Source organism: Camelus dromedarius, chromosome 31, assembly GCF_036321535.1.
Source record: "Camelus dromedarius isolate mCamDro1 chromosome 31, mCamDro1.pat, whole genome shotgun sequence".
In the NCBI taxonomy this organism is placed as follows: Eukaryota; Metazoa; Chordata; class Mammalia; order Artiodactyla; family Camelidae; genus Camelus; species Camelus dromedarius.
The window spans coordinates 13,246,767-13,259,115 of NC_087466.1; the positions used below are offsets into that span (position 1 = coordinate 13,246,767).

The following is a 12,349-nucleotide window of genomic DNA, read 5'->3' on the forward strand; positions in this document are numbered from 1 at the left end:
GTGCAACGTTGGCGATGAAATGTCAGGGCACCTGAAGTCATGCTACCTGGAGACTTGTGCACCTACCTTGTCTACTGCATTGCAGAGCTCTGGGCATCACTGAACACGTTCATAGGGGAGAAAAAGAGGCACACAGAACAGTGTTTACAAAGGCTACAGGGCTCTGACAAAACTGGCAAATGGCTTGAGGTCTAACTCCAGATGTCACCAGAATAAAGATTTGGAGGGTGCGGGGGGGGGGGGGGAGGCAAATGAATTAAAACAAAGAACATTATGCAAATTAGAATCAAATAATTACCCCTTTACGTTACATCTATTCCAAGGAATAGTATCATTCATTAAAGATCAAGTAGTATTAAATAAGACACCAAAAGTACAAGCAGTCAAAGAAAAATTAGATTAATTGAACTTCATTAACATTAAAACTCTAAGCTTCAAAGAACACCATCAAGAAAGTGAAACGACAACCCACAGAATGGGAGGAAATGTTTGCAAATCATGTATCTGATAAGGGACTTGTATCCAAAATATATAAAGAATTCTAACAATTCAAGAATAAAAAGACAACCAACTCAAAAACGGGCAGAGGACTAGGACAGACATCTCTCCAAAGATGTACAAACGGTTACTAAGTACACGAAAAGATGTTCAACATCATTAGCCATCAGGGATACGCAAGTCAAAAAGCACAATGAGATACCACTTCATCCTCACTAGGATGGCTATAATCCAAAAGGCAGACCATGACAAGCACTGGCAAGGATGTGGAATAACTGGAATCCTCATACATTGCTGGTGGGAATGCAAAATGGTACAACTGCTTTGGAAAACAGTTCGGCAGGACCTCTGAAGGTGAAACGTGGAGTTACCACGTGACCCAGTAATTCCACTTCTAGTATATGCCCAAGAGGACTAAAAACGCATGTTCACACAAAACTCACACACAAATGTTCACAGCAGCATTATTCACAACAGTGAAAAGGTGGAAACAACCCAAATGTTCATCAAGTGATGAATGTGTAAGTAAATATGGTTAATCCATATGAAGGAATATTACTCAACCATAAAGAGGAATGAAATACTGACACAAGCTACAAGAGTGAACTCTGACAACATGCTAAGTAAAAGAAGCCAGTCACAAGAGACCACATGCTGTATGACTCTATATGAAATACCCAGAAAAGGTCGATCCATAGAGACAGAAGGTAAATTAATCATCGCCAGGGACCGATGGGGAGGAGGAATGGGGAATGACTGCCAAAGGGTATGGGGTTTCTTTTGGAGGGATGAAAATGTTCTGAAGTTAGTGGTAGTTGCTGCATAACTTTGTAAACAACTTGAACTACACTTAAAAAGGGTGAACTGTATGGTATATGACTATTTCAAGTAAAAAAAACAGTTTTTTTAAAAAAAGAATGAAGTACTGATAACATGCTACGACTTCAGACAAGCATTGAAAACATGATGCTACGCGAAAGGAATCAGACACAAAAGACCACGTATTGTATGATTCCATGTATATGAAATGTCCAGAACAGGCAAACCTACACAGGCAGAAAATAGACTAGTGGCTCTCAAGGGCTGGACAGATTGGGAGGAATGGGCGCAGGGTCAGGGGTGACAGCTAATGGGTACGAGATTTCTTTCCAACATGATGAAAATGTTCTAAAATTGATTGTGATGATGATCACACAACTCCATGAATAGACTAAAATCACTGAATCGTCCACTTTAAGTGAGTGAATTGCATGGTAAGTGAATTACATCTCAACAAAGCTGCTACAGAAAACACAGTTCCAGGGCTGCTGGGCAGCACAATGCAGGAGAGGCGAGGGGTGGCGGGGAACACACCAATCTCTGTAACCACGTGAACGCCCCCTGGTGCTTTGCAATGAAAAGTGGGCCTTTACCCATCTCCCTGGATCAATGTATTCTTGGTGGGCCATGACCCTGGCTACCTAACTCCACAGCCGACCCGGCACGCAGGCCTCGTGATCTCCCACTCAGATGTCAAAGCCCCATTCAAGGGCCATTCATTTGGTTACAAAACGGAAAACAGGATGGCAATTTCCTTTTTTGTTAAATATATTAATATACGTGTACGTGTATGAAGAGACACACACCAAATAGCGGTTATCTACAGATGGAAGGATTATGACAGCTTTTATTCTCGTTACTTCTCTAATTTTTTTACAATGCAATGTGTCACTCTGTAATTAGAAAAAATCACAAAAATTAGAAAACATGTCATTCTACTCATAGGTCTTTCCCGTCTGCCTCGCTCAGAGTAACACTCCTCTATTCTCACGTGTAAAATCCCAAGTAACAAGTAGTGACATAACTGCCTGTGTCCCCCAACAGACATTGTTATCTGAAATCAGAGACCATTTCTAATTTATCATTCTATCCAACATCCAAAAATGCCTGCTTTTGGTAGGCTTGGTACACACAGTATATGTACTAAATACCAGTCGGTCTCCTCTGTCTAAAGCCCGTATGAAAATTTTATTGTAGACTTTGCATCCTCTGAGGAAAGATCAGTACAATGTCATTAATGCTTTGTATTAACATGAGGGAAGTATTTCCCTTTTTGCCATTGCTGCCAAGAAATTCAATCGCATCAACTGTACTGCTGTCTCATATCTGCATTCTATTTTAGACTGGTTCTAATTTAATTTCTGTTTTGCTAATCAGTATTACATACAAATATGTAGAGTTTCCTCAAATCCTTTTTGGAAAGAAACAAGCTATACTAGTGTAGACCTATGAATGAGGTAGGACTAAATAAATGGTGTCTGTGCTGTCCAGGCATAAAAGACTTTCTCTGGAAACCCAAACTGACAGTTTATCCTCAGGGGGATGGCAGCATCAACACCTCAGGATGTGATTAGGTACCACGTTGCCACAACCTGAGGCTCAGGATCAACTCGATTTTAAATTCCAGGAGGCTGTCTTCCAGTCTGTACGCTCCCCAGCAGAGAGCCGGGCACACAGCAGGTGCCAAGTAAGTACCTGCTGAAGGAACCACTGGGGCCGGCAATTCCGTGTCATCACCATTCAAGGGGCAACAAAGTGTAACCCAGGGTTTCTCCACCTCGGCACTGCTGACACAGGCTGGATAACCCTGGGGGACGTGCGGGGCATCTGCAGTGCACTCTAAGATGCTGAGCCGCATCCGGGGCCTCAACGAGAGGCCAGCAGCCCCTCCACACACACGTTATGACAACCAAAACTCCTCACACATCCCCCGGGAGGCAAAGCAGCCCTCTCCGGGTCTAGTAGCTACCGGCTAGAATCCCAGAAGGCCAGGGCTGGAAGGAACCTGGTGCACACTCCCGTGTACACTGTCGCAGATGGGCAAACAGGCCCAGAAAAGAGGAGACACCCTAGAGCCAGGAAGAACTCCAGCAGCACAACTCAGTGCTTCCCCTGCCCCTGCTGTCCTTTGGGTTTACGTATCAACTCAGCAGCGCTTCCTTCAAGGGCTGTATCAGCCAGTGCAGCTACCGTCACAGAAATACCACAGACCCGGGAGCTCAAACGACAGTTTATTCTCTCACAGTTCTGGAGGCTGAAGTCCAAGATCAAGGTGTCAGTAGGCTTGTTTCTCCTGAGGCTCCCCTCAGCTTGCAGACGGCGGCCTTCTTGAAGCCCTGGTTTGCTCCCTCTTTTTATAAGGACACAGCCCTATTGGATTAGAAGCCACTCTCAAGGCCTCACCTCTTCAAAGACTTTCTCTCTAAATATGCTACATTCTGTGCACTGGGAGGTCGGGACTTCAGCATGCAGATTTCGGGGGCAGTGGGGGGGAACCATTCAGCTCATTATAAGGACTCTGCTTGGTGTTAAAAACAATGTTAAGATAAAGCCTTCTCACCAGGGCTGTGCTGAAAGGCTAAGTTTACCTTCCAGGGCATTCTTCAAAAACCCTTCCTGGAAGGACAAGCAGTGAAAAGGTGAAACATTTCGCTTAAATCAAGGATGATCCAAACCCAGGGCCAAACAGCAAGCTTCGGAACAGATAACCCCGCCTCCTTCTAGGACCCCCTCCTCAGTGCTCAGAGCCCAGTGTGGCACTTACTACATCACAGGGGATAAAAGCACAGGTCCAAGAGCAAAAAAAGATCTGGGTTCAATCACTATCCTGATAGCATTTCCCTATGCAAAGAAATTAACTTCTGACTTTATTTCCTTAGACTGAGGATAAAAAGACCTACTAGCCTTGTAAGGGTGGTTGTTAGAATTTAAATAAGAAGCCTTTTGCACCAGAAATGATGGGAAGACAGTCGCTGCTATCACAACAGGCCGAGGCTGGGCTCACAGGCGCCTTCAAGGGCTCTGAGGCTGGCACATGGCTCCACCACCTGACGGTAAAACCTGGAGCAAAATTTAGCCTGAGCATCAGGTTAAATCCTCTTAAAATGAAGATAAGAACACCTGCCTCGGAAGGTGGTGCCGTGTGAAAGTGATGACGGGTGTGCAGGATGGTACATTGTGAGCACTTTCCAAATGTTTTCCATCTGGGCAGGAGTCCTCCAGAGACTGTCCTATGTTCTGCCTTGGTGAATGGGAGAGCAGGAGGAAGGAGGGGGCTGTCACGCACACTGAGTTAAGCCTCAGGTCTTTGACAGCACCAGCAGCAGACCTATTTCCCTCTCCCTGCAAAGGAGACTCCCCTGAGTCCCTGAGCACAGAATCAATCGACAGGTGCCGGGAAAGAACCATCACCACCAGATGGTTCTCCGTCCGTCCGCAGAAACAGCTTCATTGTCTTGCAGAGAGGGAGCCCGCAAAGGCACGGGCCCCACGGTCTCCTGACAGGAATTATGCTGAGCACAGAAAACCTATGGAATTGGTGCCACCAAGTGGCACAGAGAGCAACTGTTGGTTTTCGTACCACCAGCACCTCATACTTCTCTCCCCTTCCTCTTCTTCCCATCTCTCCATTCTCTCTCCCCTCTCCTGCCTTTGACATAGCGCCCACGAGCATCATCGTTTAAATCGCGTCTGTCCTTGAAAGTCCGAAAAGGCTGCGGTGAAAAGACAGGGCTTTAAGATCACATTGGGCTGGACTCCGTGGTTCCTCCCTGCGCTAAATCAGGTCAATGAGCTTATTTGTGTCAAATAAATGAGCCCAGCCGACTGCTAAGCTGCTGCAAGACTATTTATCTCGGGCTTCCAAGCTGGCACTTAGCAGGCTGCAGACAAAGCTCAGGAAGGGTGCGGGTGCCAGGGGCTGAGCTCTTGGGGCACGCCCTGGACTACTGCCCAGATGAAACCCTCCCTGGAGAAACTGAGTCCAGTGTTGTGGGGGGGGGACTCTGGGCCTCCGAGACTGTGGAGGGGAGCACAGAAGATTCCAGCTCCAAACAGCACCCCATGGAGCAGCTGTGAGAATCCTCAGAAACTGACATCCCTCATGCCCTCAAAAACCATCAGGTGGACCAGACATCTGACAAAGCAGAGCTGGCATTGGGCGGAACGTGGCTGCTCTGAGCTCAGATCATCCTTTCCCTGCACCAGACATCCAGTCTCCACGTGTCCTTCCCAGTCGTTTTATATATATATATATTTTAAATTTCTGTATTTAATGAGTCACTGAAGTGGATGGCCTGCATGGGATATTGTAAGCAGGGTTCCCCATCTTTTCCTCTTAGCTCCCTCAAGAAAGTGGGAGTCTCTTGCGATTGGCTTTGTCCTCTGCATGCTTCATGCAGGTCAACTCCGGCCAAGGTACAATGCCTATTAACTTAGTCATGAGGAACACAAAGATTTGTTTCTCTACTGTAAAAACCAGACAAGGAAAAGGGATGCAGAAACGCAAGGCCAAACTTGTGTGCAGTTCTAAACGGGCTCTCAACCCTACCCAGGCTTTAGTTAAGAGGCCAGATGATTCAAATAAAATGTACACTTTCTCTGCTCTGGAAATGAATTTGCTATAATTGGGTTAAGTTAATCTAACAGGATCTGTTTACTTGTCTGTTTATACTTTAATTTGCGTTTATTTTTTGCTGAATTTATTTCCAGGCCATAAATTTTTATTTCCTCAGTTTCTTCTAGGGTATCTTTTTCTTCTGTGCAAACTCCTCTTCTGGTTTAGGAACAACCTGCTCTTTTTCAGCAGGTATCATCTCCACGCGGCAGGGAGAGCTTGTGTAAGGGTCGATCTGACCATGAGCTCTGTAAGTCCTGTGTCGCATCTTGGAAGCTTTGTCCACCTGGATGTGCTCAGTGACCAGAGAATCTACATCTAAGCCCTTACGTTCAGCATTACTCTCTGTGTTTTTGAGCATGTGCAGTAAAAATTCAGCCCTCTTTTTGGGCCATCGACCCTGCATCCAGCCCCACTGTTCTGCCTGGGCACACCTACTAGCTCCACCACTGTAACGACGGAACGGCACACACTGCTTCTGTGACGTGACATCCTTCAGATACTTGGTGGCTTTTCGGATATGCATACCCTTAATGGCATGGGCAGTATTCACGAGTGTTCTTAAAGTGAACATAAAGGTATGAACCTCTTGATTTGCATGACTTTGTGGGATTTTCTGGGTCAAGTGAATAGCGAACCATTTTTAGAGGTCACCTAACGGAAAAGCTGTTTATTCTTAAATAATATGTACAGCAGGATTATACTTCCATTTATGTACTAATGGAAAATACATGTTTATGTGCAAAATACAGGCAAAACTTTACAGTGAAACTTTCATTAGTGGTTATCTTTGGGAGGATAGGAATCTACTTTGGCACAATTTAATTTCTTTGTAATTTCATACACTTTAAAATGTAATTTTCTACATTGTCAGGTTTCTGCCTAGCAATCACAAAAGAAATGCCATGAAAACCTTTTACTGAGCGATGACTGCAGAAGCCCTTAACGGGAATTCCAAGATGCTCTGAGTATCTCGGGTCAAGCAGGCCTAAATAACTTAGCACTGTTAGGTACAGCCACACAGTCCAGTTCCATGCCTCCCTGCCAAAAGGCAGCTGTTTTTATGATGGAAACCACAGCAGCTGTCTTCACAGGTGCAGAGCAGCAGTACAAGATAAGTTGGTCCCAGCAGAGAATACAGTGTCTATCTAAAATTTGAGGAGAAAGAGGCAGAAAATAGGGAGCCCCAGTTGAAACCCTCAAGAGAGAAGGGGAAGCCCTGGGTTGAGGAAAACAGGCTCCGGATGGCTGGTTTCCACTCCCTGTGAGAATCAAAGCCAACGCCAAGCTGCTAGGCCCTGGCCTTGCTGTAAGACAAAAATCAGAATTTTGGATCTGCAAGATACCTCAGCGATCACCCTCCTCTGACAAATGAGGAAAACCAAAGCCAAAAGAAGTTAATTTACTCAAAGTGACTAACGCCTGTGTTCTTGTCAATAAAATTAGGATGCTACTCACAGCTCAGACTGCTGTTACTAAGGAGTGTGTGTTAACAGTGACATGTGGCCAACACGGTCTGAAATCTTGAATTTCACTGGCAACACCACTTTTCTCTTTTAGCGAACACTTTTGATTTTGTGGTAATCTGGATGCAAGCTGACCCGAGCTTGCCTACTCTATGCTGCATAAAAAACTTACGAATTTAAAAAGTTCAAAGACTGGAGGAGCTATTGACCCTACCAAAAACTCTGGAAGTACCCACTTACAAATAATGCATTTCTAGCAGTGATGTGTTTTGGTTCCTCTGGGTCCACAGAACGCACAGTCCTGAGAAACAGTACAGCTGGACCCCTGTCCAAACGTGTGATTGACTGCTTGGCCCATGGGTGTAATTGGCCAGTTGTTTTGTTTCTTTATGGTAATACTGAAGGCTGTACTTCTGTATGTAACAAGTCCAGCAGTTCAGCTCTGACAGCAGACACGAGGCGAGCTGTGCACAAGCATGAAGATAAGGGGCGAGGGTCTGCGGGGCCGGCAGGCACGACTCCCGCTGTTCGCTCACCGTCCACAGGGTCACCTGTTCCTCTCCGTGTCTGTGAAAGCGGCCTGGACGCGAAACGTCGCAGACATGTGACTGAGCAAAAACAGGGATCCTGGACCCAAAACTGTCCTCAGACCATGAGGACAACCTATGCTAGAAGAATCCGAACAGGAAAAGGGCCTGGAGGGCAGTGCACTGATGCCGCCATCGGGAAAAGTGCTGTGTAGGAAAGAACTCTCATCATCCCACCAGCTACTTTTTTTTTTTAATTATTACTATTTACTTATGTGGTACCTTTTTATAGTAGAGTGACTAGCTTTCCAAATGTAATCTGTAGTGACATTTCTCCTCCCCCGACCCACAAAGTCATTCTGTGCAGAGAGCTGCTGTAGGGCCTGGGGAGAGCCGATCTGCCGGGTGGGGAGGGGGCTGTTTGTAAACCTGTGGGTCGTTCTGCAGACAGGAGGGTGTCTGAACTTGGACTGTGTCGGCGCACGAGGGACGCTGCAGCAGAGTAATGAAGCCACTCCTGGAGACAGCACTGGGCTGGTAGAGACCTGCGAGGAAGCAGCAGGCCCTGTGGGATTTCAGGGTAATTTAATCAGCAGCACTTGGGCACGGCAGAAAGCAAGGGCAGGGATATAATAAAGTCGGCTCTCAGCTCCTGGCAGTTTTTCTATATAACTGAAGGGGGAAATGTGACCCGAGGGTAGGGCCTCTCCACCTCAGCACTGCTAATGTTTGAAGCTAGATGCTGCTGTGTAGTGGGGGCTGCCCCGTGCACCACAGGGTGTTCAGCAGCAGCCTTGGTCTCTGCCCACCACCTGTACTACACCCTCTCTCAGTTGTGACAAAAATGTCTCAGATGTTGCCAACTATTCCCTGGGGGCAAAACTGCCCCTGTTCCCCGTCCTAGATTAACTGGAAAAGTTAGTTTGTTAATACATAAGCCACTTGCTTCTAAGTAATGCAGGCCTGAGGAAGACAAGAGGGGTTTAAGGCCTCCTTCAGTGAAGGCTGTTCTGTAAGAAAAAGACGAAGAGAAAAACCAGCCAAGGTCACAAACAGCACTTCACCACATCTGAAAGATAAATGGCCAGTCAAAACATGGGAAGGGGTTCATCTCACTAGAAATTAAGTAAATATCAAGTATAACATTGAGATCCATTAGCAAGGAGTTGAAAAATGATAACACGGGGTTCTCAGGGATGTGGCAAGAGACACTCCCACAAACTTCAGGTGGGAGTACAAACTGAAAATAGTTCTGAGATAAACATACAAATGTGCACATGAAAGCAAATCTCAGTGCATTATTTGTAGTGGCCAAAAAAAAAAGTAATAAGCTAAATGTCCTCAGCAAGGGATGAATAACATTAATGTCATGAAATTGACACCATGTGGTCATTAAAATTATTAGATAGGCCTATGTGTAACATAGAAAGACATCCACCAGAGGACTGTTTTCAAGAGGAAAAAATTCTCATTTCTGTCTAGAAAATCATGAGGGGGGAAAAAATGTCTGAGGCTGATCTCTAGGTTGTGTGATTTCAGTTATTATTTTCATCTTGATGTACTTCTGAATTACCTGCATTTTTTAAATCTTTAGCATGATTTCTTCTAGAAATAGTAATAAAAATAATACCAAGAGCTCTGTAGTTGCCACCCTCCCACCAGAGGGGCCCACCCATCCCCACCCTGCCAACTACCTGATGTTAGGCCCCCGCTGGGCTGCGGACACGACCTCCTGCCCAGCACTGGGCCCTCACTCACTCTGACACCTCACAACAACCCCACAGGAGCAGATGTGATCCCATGTTACAGAGCAGGGCCTGGGACTCAGAAGAGGAAAGGAAACTGCCCAAGGCCATGCGTTAGTCCACCTTAGGTAGAATTCTCTCCTGCCTGTAAAGAACAGGCCAAATAAGCAACATCTCTGCCCACTTACAATCCCCAACGATGGGAACAGCTTGCCCGGAACCTGCACGCAGCTCCCCCACAGTGCCTCTGCAGGCTCACCCACCTAGGCACTCCCCAGCAGGCCTTCAAGTCAGCTCTAGGAGCAGGCTGAAAGCTGCAAACCCTGCTCTAAAATCCTACCTCCTGCTTTTCCAAGAGCTTGCCAAGCTTGCCCTTCAAAGTCAGCTCCAATGCCACAGGATCCAGGCCACCCCACATCCCAGGTGCCATGGAGGCAGGTATCCACCCTTTGACCATGCTCATCTCAGGGCCCTTTTCTACAGAATGTTTCTTTCCCTGTTAGGACCTATCTTATCTTTATTGCTCCAGCAATGAGCATGGCAATTAAGATTCAGAATCATGGGAAATGCTTTGAATTACCCAATTACCTTTAGCCCTAAACACTTGGGATTAAAAAAAATTTTTTTTCTGAACTGAAGGTGTTTCCATCCCTTCTTTGATCTCTTCCTAAAACCCTAATGTGTATCACACACTTTGCTGAGCTCTAGGCATACAGAACTAATGCAAGGTCCCTAATTCTAGAAACCTTTGGTCAAGGGAACCAGAAACAAACCAGAGAGGGGATCAGGGAGGGCTCTTGGCCTGGAAGCCTGGGGATGCCCATGACGTTCCAGGTCCTTAGGTGGCTTCCTTACAGAGTCTGCAGTGCCGTTAAGTTTCCAGAACAGTGAACACACCTCTTAATTGACTTAAGTACAAAAAAAAACATGCTCTAGGGCCAAGTGAAAATGCCCTTTGTATTATCAACCCAGTTTGGCTACTTATACCACCTCTCCCCTCTCCTGGTCCAAAGCTACACGCCCTCACGGGAGTGTTTACAGTTGAGTCAGCACTGGAGCTGGCAAGGGGTGGTGAGGAGGACAGTGGAACCGGAGCCAGACATGAAGCTCTTGTTTTGGGTCCGTCATGAAATCTCAGTGGGGACCCCAGGAAGTCACTTCATTCTCACTATTTCCCCATCTACGGAGTGGGAACAAGCAAGGCTTAATTCTCTACCTAAGTTATAGAGACTGTAAAAGCAGTGAAAATGCAAAATGTGCTAGCCAATATTCAAATGCACGGCTGACCTTTGATGTAAACTGTTTTCACAGTAATTCTACGTTATTGCTCAAAGATTCAAATAAGCTCCAAGGAGAGGCTGGTCAGTGACAACCACCAGAAGACAGACTGAGTTACCAAAAGGAATGAGATAGTGAAACACCCAGATGTGCCCATTACTTTCACATACGAAGTCTGACTGAGCACCGGTGAAGACCCACAGAATCTGAAAAGCCCGATGCAAATTGAGTAGATTTCCTGGGATCTAACATTAAAAAATAACTGCCAGATAGTTCACCCTCTAAGAATAGCTGATTTAGGGGGACAAACTACTTTAGGAAGATAAGTGTAAGAAGTAGTGGGAGGAGGGGGCGAGGGTATAGCTCAGTGGTAGAGTACATGCTTAGCGTGCCTGAGGGCCTCGGTTCAATACCCAATACCTCTATTTAAAAAATGAACAACTTAATTACCTTCTCCCAAAAAAGATTAAAAAATTAATTAAAACATTTTTGAGTAGTTGGACAAAACAATTAAAAAAATTTTTAAAAAAAAGTTTAAAAAAAGAAGTAGTAACGGTTCCAAAAGTTTAGGGAAATTTCCACTATACAGACTGCAGAAATATACAGAACAGCAAACATGGCCCAAAGAAAAATCTCCACCGAAATAAAAGCGCTGGAAGTTGACTGTAAAACTTGCGCCCTGCTCCAAGGTCAAAAGCTGAACAACCGAAAAAATGACCAAGACCTTGCCTGATCCTGGGGTTAGTCAGGGGCTCCGGTAAAGACGTGTGCATCAATTCCTGAGAGCAAAGAGTCATACTACCCAAGGGGTATGATGCCTCAGCCATGACCAGGAAGGGCTGGTGTCACACCAAAAGCACAGAAGCGCTTCGAGCATATGGACCAGCAGCCTGTGTGTCCAGCTCCACTGAAGGTTGATGTGAGTCTTTTAATAGCACCTTGAGAGTAACGTGGGTTTTCTTCTTCTTAGTAAACCATAGGGAAATCAAATGTCTGTACCTGTTACATTTCCAGAAGCAGAAAGCAATAAAGGATGACCACTTACAGTCCGTTGTGAGACGTATCTCCACTTAAGAAACGCCTTAAGGTAGGATTCCATGACAGGAGAGGAGAGGAGGCTGTCTTGCAGGTGACTTTCCGAGGCTTCCGCTGTACCACCGCTGAGCAGACCAGTCACTTCAATAGTGGTGTAAGAAATGAAAACAAAACCGCCCAGGACAACAAGGCAGAATTTCTGGTTAAAATGGTGCGTGCACAAAGGTAAACAAGCATATCCAAATACCACTGGAAAAAAAACCTGAAAGCACATGGTGCCAGCTGCTAGGAAGCTGGCACAGGATGAGAACGGAACAGCATCTGAGTTTTTAGAACACAGTATTCCGGGCCCACTCCTGAGGATGC

General features: G+C 45.8%; 1 protein-coding gene across 1 annotated transcript; it reads right to left on the reverse strand.

The window, feature by feature from the left end:
- Positions 1-1,500: 1,500 nt before the first annotated feature.
- On the reverse strand, positions 1,501-12,338 carry LOC105104920 (large ribosomal subunit protein uL22-like). Its single transcript, XM_064481170.1, has one exon. It carries the CDS (start codon positions 6,504-6,506, stop codon positions 6,057-6,059), a length of 450 nt encoding a protein of 149 aa, XP_064337240.1. The 5' UTR covers positions 6,507-12,338; the 3' UTR covers positions 1,501-6,056.
- Between the last annotated feature and the right edge of the window lie 11 nt (positions 12,339-12,349).

Bases quoted from the DNA above. Each gene is read 5' to 3' on its own strand.
- LOC105104920 (XM_064481170.1), bottom strand. From the start codon at position 6,506: ATGTTCACTTTAAGAACACTCGTGAATACTGCCCATGCCATTAAGGGT.